The sequence below is a fragment of the Aquarana catesbeiana genome, linkage group LG04 (genome assembly GCF_042186555.1).
Source record: "Aquarana catesbeiana isolate 2022-GZ linkage group LG04, ASM4218655v1, whole genome shotgun sequence".
Taxonomy (NCBI): Eukaryota; Metazoa; Chordata; class Amphibia; order Anura; family Ranidae; genus Aquarana; species Aquarana catesbeiana.
Genome location: NC_133327.1, coordinates 68,504,444 through 68,520,488, shown reverse-complemented (window position 1 = coordinate 68,520,488; position 16,045 = coordinate 68,504,444). Strand labels below are relative to the sequence as shown.

The 16,045-nt window shown below is 44.0% G+C and overlaps 1 protein-coding gene across 3 annotated transcripts in view; it reads left to right on the top strand.

The window, feature by feature from the left end:
- LOC141139315 (cytosolic phospholipase A2 gamma-like) overlaps nucleotides 1–16,045 on the top strand; it is a 55,201-nt gene that overhangs the window by 29,495 nt on the left and 9,661 nt on the right. For 2 of the 3 annotated variants that reach the window (XR_012243747.1, XM_073625306.1), the window contains exons 12-14: nucleotides 3,844–3,963; nucleotides 11,872–11,925; nucleotides 15,595–15,762. Coding sequence is in view for 2 of the 3 variants with exons in the window: in XM_073625306.1 (XP_073481407.1) it covers nucleotides 3,844–3,963; nucleotides 11,872–11,925; nucleotides 15,595–15,762 (342 nt within the window). In the remaining variant the exon portion in view is untranslated. The remainder of the gene's footprint in view (nucleotides 1–3,843; nucleotides 3,964–11,871; nucleotides 11,926–15,594; nucleotides 15,763–16,045) is intronic. The other variant, XM_073625308.1, reaches the window with a different exon arrangement.

Sequence of the window (16,045 nt, the reverse complement as noted above, 5' to 3'; positions counted from 1 at the left end):
ACCTGCTTGAGGTTGCATTGCATATACAATTATAGATTATATAATTTTTTTGTATATTGTGTATCAACCAACTTGCAGTTATCTATAATGTATATACAGTAATATATTTTGTATATTGTAATGTTTTATAACTATATATTATAACTTAAAAACACAGCTATCAAGTTCCACTTCTAAAGGGAACCTCTGCTTTGCCTATTAAAAAAAAAAGATGATAATAGTTACATAGTTACATAGTTACATAGTTACATAGTTAGTAAGGTTGAATAAAGACACCAGTCCATCCAGTTCAACCTGAGTGAGTGTGTGTCTACAACCCTGACCCTTGTTCCTAACCTTGTACATCGCACACTCACATCAGTCCCTACCCTCAATCAAAGGTCCCCATTCATATACTAGGGCCAATTTTGGACAGAAGCCAATTAACCTACCAGCATGTCTTTGGAGTATGGGAGGAAACCGGAGTACCCGGAGGAAACCCACGCAGGCACAGGGAGAACATGCAAACTCCAGGCAGGTAGTGTCGTGGTTGGGATTCGAACCAGCGACCCTTTTTACTGCTAGGCGAGAGTGCTAACCACTGAACCACTGTGCCGCCCTAATGGGCAGCACAGTGGTGTAGTGGGTAGCGCTCTCGCCTAGCAGTAAAAAGGTCACTGGTTCAATTCCCAACCTCGACACTACCTACCTGGAGTTTGCATGTTCTCCCTGTGCCTGCGTGGGTTTCCTCTGGGTACTCCGGTTTCCTCCCACACTCCAAAGACATGCTGGTATGTTAATTGGCTTCTGTTCAAAATTGGCCCCAGTATATGAATGTAAGTTAGGGACCTTGGATTGTGGGCTCCTTGAGGGTAGGGACCGATGTGGGTGTACGCTGTATGTGTGGAGTGCTGTGTGAATTGGCGGCTCTATATGGGTATCTTAAATAATCCTATCATAGAAAAATTACAACAAAGACACATTTAGAAAGAGATACTTATACATAATTGTATGCCTTATTTTTTATTTTCTGCCCCATTTTTTCTCATGGTGGCCATTTTTACTATGGTCAGATGAATCCATCTCCCTTTACTTCCTGATACTCTCCTTAGAATTCTGGGTCTGCCTCCTGAGACATGTGAAAGGAACTTCCCAGGATGCAGCTGTGAGGCCCCTGGTTATATCACCAGTGCCTCACTCAAACAAAAAGTGGTGAAACGATAATTGTAAGTTAAAGCCAAAAAACTTTTTTAATTAAAGGGGGAAAAAATCAGCTTTAAAGGCCAAGTTCACCGTTATAGAAAAAAATATTCAACACACATATTTCTGCAGAAAAAAATGAGCATTTATGAATATTTTTATTGCAGGAGTCTGGAAAACATTGCACCAATGATCATTGGATCACGGCTGCATTGTCAGGCTCCTGCAGACATGCTTTCAACCCATACCCCTGTCTTTCTGTTTGAAAATGTGAGAAAAAGTGATAGCAGGTGCGGGAAGAAGGACCCCCGCCCGCTGTCACAGGGGGCAGAGGGAGCTGGAGCATGTTACATGTTCCACCCTAAATATGGGTGGAACATATAACATGTTCCAAAGGTGAATACACTTTTTAAGGGCAATTGAACCCCTTTCTTGACCGCTGCCCCATTTGGCTGCAAGAGTAAGGAGAAGAAGCCATGTGTACGTTTGAAGTTTCTCTAGTTAGAGCTTACACACGGCTAAGGACTCCACCCACCCCCTGCACTGTACTAATATCTGATCACTGACTACTCACATTCTCCCAATGCCCAAAAATACCCGGTATATCACTTCTCAGGTCAGCAGAGGATAGCAAGCAGAAGAGTAGTTAAAGGGTTAGTTCACTTATACAGAAAAAATGTAAAGGTGAACTAACACCATATACCCTTAACACCCCTACCTCCAGCCCCCACGGTACTTTCCTCCAAAGATGCTGAGCTCTCAGTGTCCTCACAGCCACTCCAGTGGCCCAGGGATTTCAAATCCTCGCTCTTTTACTTCTTCTCTTTGCAGCTTTTCCAGAATAGACCAGAGCAATACTGATTGGTCAGCACTGTAACAGGGAATCTTTCTGGTCCTTCCCTTAAGAGCTGCGTGAAGAAGAGAAAGAAGAGTGAGCATTTCAAATCTCCAGACCGCTGGTGTGGCTGCAGGGACACTGACAGCTCAGCATTGCCGGAGGAAAGTGCTGTGGGTACAAGCAGGTTGGTGGGAAGGGTGTACAGTGTTAGTTCACCTTTACATTTTTTTCTGTAAAGGTGACCTAACACGTTAGGTAAACCTATAAGGGTCTGTGTTGATAAGCTTTAGGCTAGCCTCAATGGCGTCACTTTGACATCAGTTTAAGATGATTATTTATTAAGATGATTATTTACAATTAATTGACTGGTGCAATTAAACTTCAGTTGTCCTCCTTCTGACCTGCATTTCACCTGTTTCAAATTCGATTGCATTCCCATAGACTTACATATAGAAATACAATGATGATCAGACCCGGATCTAGGAGGTTGCTGGGGAGGGGTGTCCCCGCCCTCCCCCCAAATTTTAGCTGTGCTCCCCCGGGTCTCTGAAACAGGCACTCTGGTGGGGACAATTAATGTAAGGGATACTCTGATGGGGACACCTAATGGAAGGGGTACTTCGATGGGGGACACCTGAATTAAAGGGTGCTCTGATGGGGACATCAGATGTGAGGGCTACTCTGATGGGGACAGCTGATATAAGGGCTACTATGATAAGTACACCTGATGTAAAAGGTACTCTGATGAAGGCCCTGATGAAAAGTGGTACTTTGATGGGGACCATGATGAAAAGGGGTACTCTGATGGGGACCCTGATATGAAGAGGGACTTTGATGAGAACTCCTGATGTAAGGCGGGAGTCTGATAGGGGCACTTGATATAAGAGGGCACAGGCTTTGTTTAATTATTCTAATTGATTGAATTCCTTATACATACTAGTGCTCCCTGTTCACTCTTTCACCACCTCTACACTGCCTTTTGGACATTATTTCCATGTTTTGACTGTGGTACAGAACGCGATGAGTGAACAGGGAATAGTGGTTCCCTGCATCTCTGTTATACTGTTTACTGCTCCCCCAGATCAAATAGTCTAGATCTGGCCCTGATGATGATGGAAGCAAAACCCTCGACATCGGCCTGTATGGGCAAAACATAGGTTTACGTTTTATAAGGTCCCATGGGCAGTGAAGGGGGGCAATAAAATAAGCGGTTTAGCCATGGTTTTACCACCTCCAAGTTGTACACATGCCACAGATACAATGTTTTGCTTCACTGCAAAACATTGTACCCCATGTCGCATTTAGCGAGCACTACTGTAATGCATTCAAGTTAATGGGGTTGTGCTACAACCACAAGCCAAATGCTAGGCTCGTGAATGCTGTGTGGTTATTCCCATTTGGGTGCTGACAAAAAATCAGGCTTTCAGGAGGTGAAAGTATCACCTCCTGAATATCTAGCAGACACTCCTGTACAGCTCTCTCAAAAGCAATCGGCCAAAGATTGCTTTTGCAGAGGAGTGGTAAGGACTGCTGCAGGTGTGGATGAGCCCTAAAGTTTGTGTTAGCCTTATGGCACCACTGGGAAGAATGCCTTTATTTATTTTTTTGTCTTGTTTATAAGTTTATTTTTACCATCCATGCTACTAAAAGGATGGTGCTAATTGTCATTCAGATCTCACTGTTTATGAGGAGCTGCTTTAAGACAGAAGTACATATAAATACAGGTGTAGAGAACATGTATTGCTAGAATGATGCTTTACTGACGGTGTCACAGTGCAGTGCTTTCTTTCCTACATTATTAGACTATGCTTTTTCCCCCTGAGTAGGGCAGACCTGTTCATGTAGAGGATGTAAAAAAATAGAACGCCTTCTGTCGCATGACCTGACGGGGAGGACAGAAGAATATAAGAAGAAGTTCTGGAAAGATTTTGCTAAGGACTTAGAGGGTATGTAACTTGTTTCCATGATGAACCAAATTCTGTGACTCATTTTTAAAGTGCAGCTTACATTATGTTGAAAGAAATTCCAATCCATGTCTAGTATATTCACTGCAAGAAGAAGCAAAAACTTTACATTTTGAACATCGAATAATTAAGTTAAAATTTGCTTGAAAAAAAAGACCATTTTTTACTTAGATGGTGTCTTTTTTACTTTTGAGTATTTACGGTTCTTTGAATATTTTCCTATAACCCAACCCTGCTTTAAACTTCTCCAAAACTTTATCCCTGACCTGTCTGGTGTGTTCCTTATACACAGGTTGACTCTATTTACTAATTAACTTCTGAGGGCAATTGGTTCCACTTGATTTTATTTAGTGGTTATCAGAGTAAAGGGGGCTGAATACAAATGCACGTCACACTTTTCCGATATTTATTTGTAAAATAAATTTGAAAACCATTTATCATTTTCCTTCCACTTCACAATTATGTGCTACTTTGTGTTGGTCTATCACAAAAACAAAACAAAACAATAAAACACATTTACGTTTTTGATTGTAACATGACAAAATGTGGAACATTTTCAAGGGATATGAATACTTTTCAAGGCACAGTATGTGTATGTTACCTGTTATTTATACCTGTAGTACAGCCCAGAAACAATAGTGCGCATTTTGCTTTTTTTTTAATCCTACCTAAACACATTGACACTGATACTAATTTTAAAAAAAATCCTGCCCAAAAAATACTGACCCTTACCTTTGACCTTTGACCCTGACCTTGACCCAGACACTAACCCTGGCACTGACCTAGATCAAACCTTGATCTGGGTTTTTTTTTTTTTTTTCTACACATGCTTTTTTTTTTTATCTCTTCAAAGACAGAGAGTGATACAATTTATTTATTTTTATTTATTTCAGGTACTTATATAGCGCCGTCAATTTACGCAGCGCTTTACATATACATTGTACATTCACATCAGTCCCAACCCTCAAGGAGCTTACAATCTAAGGTCCCTAACTCACATTCAAACATACTAGGGACAATTTTAGACAGGATCCAATTAACCTACCAGCATGTCTTTGGAGTATGGGAGGAAACCGGAGTACCCGGAGGAAACCCACGCAGGCACAGGGAGAACATGCAAACTCCAGGCAGGTAGTGTACAATGTATCTCTCTCATACGTTCACAGAGACAGAAGACATGGGGGTGGGCTTCACAGTGACTGATCACTGTGATAGCCAATCAGAGGCTATCACAGCGACCAGGTGACCCGTAATGGAACATTTTGGGGTCCCGATTGTTAGAACTGGGCCTGGGGTTCTCTGTGCTGGGAGCACGCATTCCCAGCACAAAGGAAGATATGCAAATATTTGGCCCCACAAAAAAAGATCAGTCCAGTGGGGCCACCTATTTGCATACTGTTGGCGTGAAGGGATTAAAGTTTTTTATTTCATTTTGGATATAGTATGGGAGGGTTATAACCCCTGGCAGATTTTTTTTTCACCATCTGTATCCCATTGCAGAAATTTCACTTCCTGTCCTATAGCCAAACAGGAAATGAGAGGAAATCCTTTCAAAATAAGGGGATTCCTTGGGGACCCAAGTTACCATAACTAGTGTCCCCATTGGAAGATTTCTCCTCTATTACATTTCTGGGGACAACCCACAATTTGGGGTTTTCTTTTACTTTCACTTTCAATGATCATAGTAAACAGGACAAAATGAAAGGGTAAATCTCCTTAAAGCGAAACGTCACCCTCTTTATCAACATTGACTATTTTTAGTCCTTATGCGACTAGTATTAGTAAATTCATAGGAAAGTGTATTATATTTGCTTATTTTAAACTTTTTTTTATATTTCTTCAGTTAGTTCCAGTTTTCCATGCCTAGGCAGGGGCAGATCCAGAGTCTAGTCTCGGGAGGGGCACTGCCAGAAAATATGTTTTTGGGTAAATTTAATGGGGAAATGGCTGGTGTTAGCGCATCAATCATCACGGATGATTGAAGCGCATTATTACTATTATTACATTGTTATAAAAAATTAAATAGTTCAACTCACCATAATGCAGAATCAGTGGGAGCCCCGAGTGTGTCACTTGCCACTGTCACCTGCCACATGTTGCGGATTGTCACTTGCCACGTCGCCTGTCACTAGATGCAGATTGTCACTTGCCACGTCACTTGCCACATGTTGCAGATTGTCACTTGCCACGTCGCCTGTAACCAGATGCAGATTGTCACTTGCCACGTCCCATGCCACAGGTTGCAGATTGTTACTTGCCACCTCCCATGCCACACGTTACAGCTTGTCACTTGCCACGTCCCATGCCACACGTTACAGATTGTCACTTGCCACGTCCCATGCCACACGTTGTAGATTGTCACTTACCACGTCCAATGCCACACATTGTAGATTATCACTTGCCACGTCCCATGCCACACGTTGTAGATTGTCACTTGCCACGTCCAATGCCACACATTGTAGATTATCACTTGCCACGTCCGATGCCACACGTTGCAGATTGTCACTTGCCACATCCAATGCCACACGTTGCAGATTGTCACTTGACCAGTCAAGCAGCAGAGAGATGATGTGATCTCTCTGCTGCCGCGGCTGCCTGCACACTGCACAGTGAGGGCGGAACTGCAGGGATGCAGGGCGGGCGCTGGGCGGTGAGAGATGATGTTATCTCTCTGCTCCTCCGCCCGCCGGCTCCCTGATTGGCCAGCAGCCGCTCTCACACTGTCACACCGCACAGCTGCTCACCAACAGTGCCGCCCGCTGTCTTCTCCACTGGAGCCGCCCGTGCTCTCAGCCGCAGAGCCGCCTGCAGGCTCTCTTACCCGATGCGACGCCTGCCCACCCACTCACTCACCCACATTCTCGGAGGGGGCAATTGCCCCCCCCCCCCCGGATCTGCCCCTGTGCCTAGGCAAAATAATGTCACATATCCCAAGAGTCTTCAGTAGGAGAGGAGGGGCTTTTTCAGCTAAGCACACCCTCTCATGCTTGCATGCCTGAGCTAATGTAAGGGCAGGTGGATTCCAGTTAGTGAATGCTACATGCATCATCTGCCCTCACTCAAGATGGCCACAGCCAGAAATGCTAGGGGGTGTTTTTCAAATTGATTTCTCAACAAAATAAAGAATGGAGACATAGATGGATGGGGGAGTTTGCAATAAATATAAAAAATGAATTAACCACTTGCCCACCGCTGCACGCCGATATACATCGGCACAATGGCAGCAGTGGGCAAATGGGCTTACCTGTACGTCCCCTTTAATTGGCATGCCTTGCATGTATGCACGCCCGCCACGTACCGTGGGACCGATGTCCGCCGGTATCCTGGCGATCGTGTCACAGAGCCACAGAACGGGGAAGTGCCTATGTAACAAGGCATTTCCCTATTGTGCCTTGTGACATTACAGAGATCACTGCTCCCTGTCATCGGAAGCAGCGATCGCTGTCATATGAGTGGAAGCCCATCCCCCCACAGTTAGAATCACTCCCTAGGACACACTTAACCCCTTCATCGCCCCCTAGTGTTTAACCCCTTCCCTGCCAGTGTCATTTACACAGTAATCAGTGCATTTTTATAGCACTGATCGCTGTATAAATGACAATGGTCCCAAAATAGTGTCAAAAGTGTCCGATATGTCCGCCATAATTTCGTAGTCACGATAAAAATTGCAGATCGCTGCCATTACTAATAAAAAAAAAAAAATTAATAATAAAAATGCCAAAAAACTATCCCCTATTTTTTAGACACTATAACTTTTGTGCAAATCATCATACACTTATCACAATATTTATTTTACCAAAAATATGTAGAAGAATACATATCGGCCTAAACTGAGGAAAAAAATGTGTTTTTTTATATATTTTTGGGGGATATTTACTATTGCAAAAAGTAAAAAATATTGCTTTTTTTCAAAATTGTCGCTCTTTTTTTGTCTATAGCGCAAAAAATAAAAATCGCAGAGGTGATCAAATACCATCAAGAGAAAGCTCTATTTGTGGGAAAAAAGGACGTCAATTTTGTATGGGTGCAACGTCGCACGACCGTGCAATTAAAGTTAAAGCGATGCAGTGCTGAATCGCAAAAAGTGCTCTGGTTAGGAAAGGGGTAAAATCTTCCGGGGATGAAGCGGTTAAATAGCGTTTTTTGTTTTTGGTGCTTAGATGAAGTGTAGTTCCGCTTTAAAGGGGGCACAGACTGCAATAAAAACTGACACGTGTTATAATCCATCTCCACTCTATGTCCAAAACACAGAAAAAAAAGTTTTGCCTTTAGTTACACTTTAAGAAAAGTGAACTGATATCTAGGAAACCATGGAATGTAAAAAAAAAGCATGGGACTTTTAAGGAAACAGTCCATAAATCATAAAGATTACCCTTTTTTTCCATACGGGCTTGGGGCCATAAAGCTCTAAACTTTGTAAAAAACAACAAACACTGGCTCCCAAGAGCCCCATTGTAATAATACCAATAACATAGATATTGCAAAACCTTTTAAAGTAGCAAAATACAACCCCCTTAGGATAAATCACCCCAGCAATAAGTTTCCATATTTTTGGTTGAAACACATAACACCCCGCTGCCATGCGAGCACATATTCCCACAGAATAAAACAAGGCGTGGGCTGTCCAAAGAAAACTGCTGCAGGTGAATCGAGAATGCCAACACATTTTTTCAATGCCGCTTCTTCAGGACAAGAAAGAAGAAGGTTGTAATCAGAATAATGATGATTGCACATCACCCAGCTACCAAGACCACCGAGTTAGTCATAGTTAAGGAGAGGCTATTATACCTATTCAACCCAACGCGACTTCCAGGAGCTCTATGCCCCCTTGGTGAAACTCACAAAGTCCCAAAGCTTTCAGAAAATACCAGCCCACCTGCCTGCCTTGAAAAGTGTCCCAGAGCAAGAGATTTAGGTTAGCTGTGACACTGTCCCAATAAAAGCTTGCTAAATGTTGCATCTGGCAGCCGTCTCCCTTATTGGTCGTGGGGGTGATAGATAGAGGTACTCACACTGTCCCTTAAATCCTGCTGACTTGGTTAAGACTGCTGTTCAGGCTTCCCGCTGTACAGGTCTTCCCATGCTAGGCAGGGTGTCCCCTGGAAGAGACCCTAAGGTAGTAGTTACCTTACCTTCTTATTTCCTCAGCTCCCATCCTGGAGGCAGAGCCCCTTCAGCTTTGGGGTCCCCTCCCAGGCCACACTTTCAATACTCCATCTTCCCCCTGACTCCTCACAATATTTATGGGCTGCCCCAGCCACCCTGCCAGGCCTCCTGCCTGGGGATTGGCCAGATTCCTATAAACATGCAGATCACGTCCTCTTTGCCTCCACCTACTAGCTTCTAAAAACTTCCAGCAGCTTCTAGAACCAGGGGTAGGTACCAGAGGCCTAACCCTGGGCCGATCCTAGGGTCACAGCCACCTGGGTGCAGAAATATTTCTGGTGCCCCCACATAGGTATTGTCATCTTACTAACTCCTCACTTTTGGCAAGGGGGTCACAGTGGCACTATTTGATAGGCACAATGACAGCATTTGATGGGCACAGTGACAGCATTTGATGTGGCACTATTTGATAGGCATAGTAGCAGCATTTAATTGGGCACAGTGGCAGCGTTTGATGGGCACAGTGGCGGCGTTTGATGGGCACAGTAGCTGCTTTTGGTGGGGCACTATTTGATGGGCACAGTAGCAGCATTTGATGGGGCACAGTGGCTGTGTTTGATGGCACAGTGGCGGTATTTGATGGGCACAGTGCTGGGTTTGATGGGCACAGTGGATGCGTTTGATGGTTGGGCATAGTGGCTGTGTTTGATGGTTAGGTACAGTGGCTGCGTTTTATGGGTACAGTGGCTGCATTTGATGGTTGGGCACAGTGGCTGCGTTTGATGGTTAGGCACAGTGGCTGCGTTTAAAGGGCACAGTGGCTGCATTTGATGATTGGGCTCAGTGGCTGCGTTTGATGGGCACAGTGGCTGCGTTTTGATGGCATAGTGGCTGCTTTTGATGGGCACAGTGGCTGCTTTTGATGGCACAGTGGTGGAGTTTGATGGGCACAGTGGCAGCGTTTGATTGGCACAGTGACTGCGTTTGATGGTTGGGCACAGTGGCTGCGTTTGATGGTTGGGCACAGTGGCTGCGTTTGATGGCACAACTTACTTACAGGGTGAGGCAGAGGGTCAATTCCGAGCCTCCAGAACACAGTGTCAGGCAGCGGCAGATGCTATGCTGGTGCAGTGCAGGTGGACAGCTGCTCAGCTGAGCTCAGTCACTCACAGCAAGGCAGGCTCAGGCAGCTCTCTTCAGATGTGCTCCGCTCCCCTCCCTCTGAGAACATGGCAGAGGTGGGTGAAGCTAGTTTACTAGCCGCCGAGGCAGCACGCTCTGAATGCTGGGGAGGCCGCCTCTGACGTTACTGGTTGCTAGACGCCGGGCAGCAAGCGATTATAGCAACCAGTGCAGTGCACAGCAGAGGCGGCCGGCAAGTCAAGTGAGTTCCACAGCAGAGGCGTCCCTCCTCTGCAGCTGGGGTGCACCCCGTGCACCCGCTCAGGATCGGCCCTGGCCTAACCTGTAGAGGACTGCAGCCTGACCTACAGTAACCCCAGACCAAGTATACAGACTCACACAGGCTACTGTGAGTCAAAATAAAATTTCCTCACTCTAACTGTACACTAGAGGGTGCTACATTTGTAAACCTTATATCGAGATGGTGAAAACTACTGTATATCATAACCAAATAGAGTCCAATGGATGTATTGTTCAAACATTGTATTGAATTCTATTGTAACTGTACTGTTTGCCCTAACGTTGTAAAGCACTGTGCAAATTGTTGGCACTATATAAATCCTGTATAATAATAATAATAACATACAGGCGAGTGAGAGGCCCCCCACAGTTTTCCAAAGCAATATTGTACACTACAATAGCCTTTAAAATCACATTCTCTGGAGTTAAGGAATTACAGCAATTTCCCCTGTAGCGTGGTTCCTCTAGCATTTTCTAGAATTGTGAAACATTGGTATACTTTTTCTTGACACCCATTTCCACCCGAGCCCCCTAATGATTAAAATTGGGTACTACAATTCATTTTAAAGGGGAGCTCAACTGCAAAAATATTTTTAAAAATCAAGTAGGCAGGTTTTATTGCAGAGAGAGAGAAGAGACAAAACAAACTTACCTGCCAGTTGACAATCTTCTTTAGAATATGCACTGAGTTGCGCATGCACAGTGTACATTCTCGGCATACCTTGGTGCTGGAATGAATGAACTCCTGTGTGCATGCGTGGAAGCTATGTCATCCCACGCTGGCAATCAAAATAACTGAAGACCCCATGCCCAGAAAAAGCTGGGGAGAAGATAACGAAGAAGCTCATGGACATAGTATGGCTGGAGGGGAGGTGAGTATTTGCATACCTTAGTTCTGCTTTAAAGCATCTCTAAAAATCCAAAACTATTTTTTTTCCTCTTGATATAGTAGGAAAGGATTAAGATCATCACTACTCCATTCCAAAAAAAAAAACAAAAATGTTTTAGCTTTAAAACCGCTTTAATCTCATTGAGAGGTACAACAATACTGTACACTATACAGTACTTCCTTTTTAGTAATACTGTATTTTCTAAACTGATTGTGAATTATTGCTATATTACAGTACATGACATATTACAATTCACACAGTGGTGCTAACATGCTTTCAATACCTCAGTCAATGCAAAACTGGTATTTCCATTATAGATGGAGCTTGGTGGGCTGTGTCACCATCTGTCAAGCATCCACCCAAACATGACTATCAGTTTTCCAATAGAAATAATATAGTTCTTTCTTTTGCTCTGTGCTAACTGTATGTGGGTGGGGTTGGTACTTATGTTATCTTGGTTCATTTTATCCAGACACCAAGGAAATCACACCAGAAGCAGAGAAGGATACCACCTCATTAATGTCAGGTAAGAAAAGCAATGCAGCAATGCTATACACATTTATCATTTATGCAGTATAGAGGCCAAAGAAAGAAACTGTATACATGTACTAAATATTATTCTCTCTGCATTGTGAATCTCCATTATGTTCCCCGAGTAGATGGCATAATGTGCATGTGTATTACCTTTTAGGCTATTATCCTCCATCAATGCAGGATCCACATCTCCCTCACTTTGTTGCCACCAACTTCTTCTTCTTTCTGGTTCAGCAGCATCTTCTTTCTTCAACCATAGGTTGGCTACTTATGACTCCATGCATACGCATGGAGCGCTCACCCTCGGAGGGACCACTGAGAATTACACAGGTTCTCCCACAATAATACATCCACCAGCACAGCTCCATACACACCAACAACACAGGCTCAGTCTAGGGCAGGGGTGCTCAACCCTTTGAAAAGCGAGGGCCACTTAAGTGATTTGGTAACTGGTCGCGGGCCACAATGAAATTAAATGGTTCAGAATTTTTAAAAAAATTATTTTGAATAGCTTAATGAACATTTTCCTCCTGCAGCCGTTGAACATCACTGGGAGGGAGAGGAGGAGAAGTCAGCGTTCAGCGGTTATAGGTGGAAAATGGAGAAGATCAGTTCCTGTATATGCTTCCCCTCCCGTCCAAGTGTAAAACAGAATGTGACAGGGAGGCTGCATGGGCCCCCTGGAGCATGGAATGGGGTCGCCCTTGCCACCCGACACTACACCAGTGGTTGGGGGGAAGGTGGTAAAAACACTTCTCAACTATGGGGCTTTAGTGAGCCCTCAAATCGCAAATGTAAACAAAGCCCTTACTGTCCTGAGTCCCTTATAAGGCTGCTTTCACATCGATGCACTGCGGTTTACCCGCACGTGGGTGCAGCGCAGTGCACCTGCGGCTTTCCTATGAGTTAGCTGTGCTTTGCCGTAGACTTCCATTATATCTTGCGATTATGGTTCTTTTTCTGAAAGCGCACAAAAAACTGCTGCATTCAGGAGTTTTATTGCCAGAATATGCACCAAACCTGCTGGATATAATAGAAGTCTATGGCGCAGTGTAGGTAACCCGCAGGAAAGCCGCAGGAGCACTGCGCTGCACCTGCAGATCAGTATGAAAGCAGCCTAATGGTTATTAACCCTTTTATAGGTGCTAATATGGCCATTGCAAAAGCGCAGTGTATATGTTGTTTAATACAGTGACCTTTTTTTCGTCTTTCAGCTTCTGCTGGCATCACTCTTAAATCTGCGAGAAGAGGTCCCAGGCGAAGTGCACTTGGTATCACACCACCTGGGACAGGAGCTGGTGCTACATTGGCTTATGCGGCTCCTCCTCTCTCCGCAGTTGCCTGCTTCCTCTGCTTCCGACACTCTGATACTCTGGGATGGTGGGCCGGCAAGCCCAGATCCTGATCAACAGGTTGCTGACCCCGGGAATGCGCTTCCCTGGTTTAAGGTTGAGGGCCACATCAGAGGGCTCAGAGGGCAACATGCGGCCCACGGGCCATAGATTGAGCATCCCTGGTCTAGGGGATGCCTTCTTAGAATTTATAACTAAGTAGTTTGAAACAGTAGAGGAGTTCAGGGGGTTCAGAATACTACAAAACTCTCATTAGGAGGACAAATTCTAGCACAAATCCTTCTAGCTGTAGACACACACAAAAGTCCCACAGTAGGTTTTACTCACAATGTCCCAGGAGCTGACTGTCACCCAGCTTCTACAGGTAGTTCCTCAGTGAGAGAAATAAAAGATCCATCTCCAGATTAGGACTCCAGCACAGTGCCCTCCAACAAGATCTCAGCCCAGCACCTGCTGAGGCCCAAACTGCAATCCATGAATCATTATACCTGCCTCCCAGGCACAGCAGCCCCAGGAGAACAGGAACAATCCTAGTGAAAGAAGAACACTCTGAAAATATTTTCTGTTTCTGCTTTGTGGAGAGGGGGAAATGGATTCTCTTGGCATATGATGCAATTTTCATATAAGATAGAAGATGGAGAAGTGATAAGGCGTGGGAACCATTGATGGGTGAAGGTAGGCCATATCCTCTGATTTATGCCCCGTACACACGGTCGGATTTTCCGATGGAAAATGGCAGATCGGAACGTGTTGTCGGAAATTCCGACCGTGTGTGGGCTCCATCGGACATTTTCCATCGGATTTTCCAACACACAAAGTTGGAGAGCAGGAGATAAAATTTTCCGACAACAAAATCCGTTGTCGGAAATTCCGATCATGTGCACACAAATCCGACGGACAAAGTGCCACGCATGCTCAGAATAAATAAAGAGATGAAAGCTATTGGCCACTGCCCCGTTTATAGTCCCGACGTACGTGTTTTACGTCACCACGTTTAGAACGATCGGATTTTCCGACAACTTTGTGTGACCGTGTGTATGCAAGACAAGTTTGAGCCAACATCCGTCGGAAAAAATCCTAGGATTTTGTTGTCGGAATGTCCGAACAAAGTCCGACTGTGTGTACGGGGCATAAGAGTTGTATAGAGAAAGGATGGGGGATGCAAAAGAAAGAAAGGGGAAAGGGAGAAGGTGGAAAAAGAGATGAGAGGAAGAAAGGTTGGAGAGAGAGGATAAGGGGAGGATGATTTCCTCCGCACAGCCCAGGAAGCAGACCATGGACTGTCCATAGATTGGCTGCCTTTTCAACGTAACCTGTTTAGGGCCACTAAACACATATATCCGGTGGCATGACAGTTGGGCCTTATATGCATCACTGTGTAGTTTGAGGGCACACTCCATCAGTGCCCCCAGAACTGTGACCAAGCTGTCACTAATAGCTAATGGTCACAGTAGGATGAGCTTCTGACAATGTCAGCACTGTGCAGCCAATTAGAGTTCAGAAAGATTAGGAGTCCCTCCTACCAGCCTTAGGGGTCAGAGTCAATTTAAAGAACATAGAGGGGTTAAAAGCGCAATAGAGGGCAGTAAGACCACAGCTTAAACTTGACTTTTGTGGGAAACAGATAGCAAATAAAAAAAAATAGCACATACAATTACGACACAAATCATATTGTAATTGAATGTTATTAAAAATGACCTTTCCTTTTCAATTTGCAGTGCTGTCTTTTTCTATAAAATGCAATGCAATATGGCTACCTGGAGCTGTTCTGTACATAGATGCTGCACAGAACGCCCCCCAAAAAATGTAGTTTCCTGCTTGTGTGATTGACTTTCCCAGAAGTCTGTACTAGGATATAAGTCAGATTTTGGGCATCCCCTGCAACAAAATTGTAATTTTTGGTGAGATACTCCTCAAGGGAAATCATGTATAAAGGGGTAGCAGACCCTGCAATTTTCCTCATTAGAACCCAGCAAATGCAGCAGCTGATTGATAGTCATGAAATGCCTCCCATTCACATTCCTTTTACACATGGACACAGACAAACAAACCAATATTTCTTAGAAATGATAAAAGGTAGGAATCTGCAATGAAGTTTGTTAAAATCCCTGCAATGTACATAGGTCACCATGAGGGGTGTCCAGCCCAGATCCACGGGACTTACTTCACATTGTGGGACGGTCCCGTGGAATACGGCGCGGTTGGGAGGTTTGGGTAGGATGTGAGGGGAGCTTGGAGTTTAGTTTTAAAAATCTTTGCAATCTAATGCTTGTTTTTGTTTTTTTTGTTTTTTTATACCTCTTTTCTAGGCATTTATAAAATTATTGCTAAAATGTTGAAGGGCATTGCTTTTCGCCTTATGCATTTTTTCACTCCTAAAGGTACTTGTAATACAGCTACGGTGATAAAAAACATTGCAGTATGTCTTGCAGAATGGAAATGGGGAACCACAAATAACTTTCTCTACAAATGGAAGAGTGAGTACACTTGAACTATGTTGATTTGTTTCAACCAAAAAAAAGCTTAAACCTCAGAATACTTTACTAGTTTGGCCAACCCCCCTAATAAAGCATGGTCCAATTGGCTTTAGTCTTTTCCCAATGACCACCAGATATCTCTTGGGTTTAGCGTTCTACCATGTATTGTTTTTCTGTTTCAATATTTTTTTTTTTTTTTTTATATTATTTTTTTTTAAAGAGTAAAAGTTACAAGAACATGAACATCAAATAATGCAATTTCCTCCTGTAGGAGACACAAATA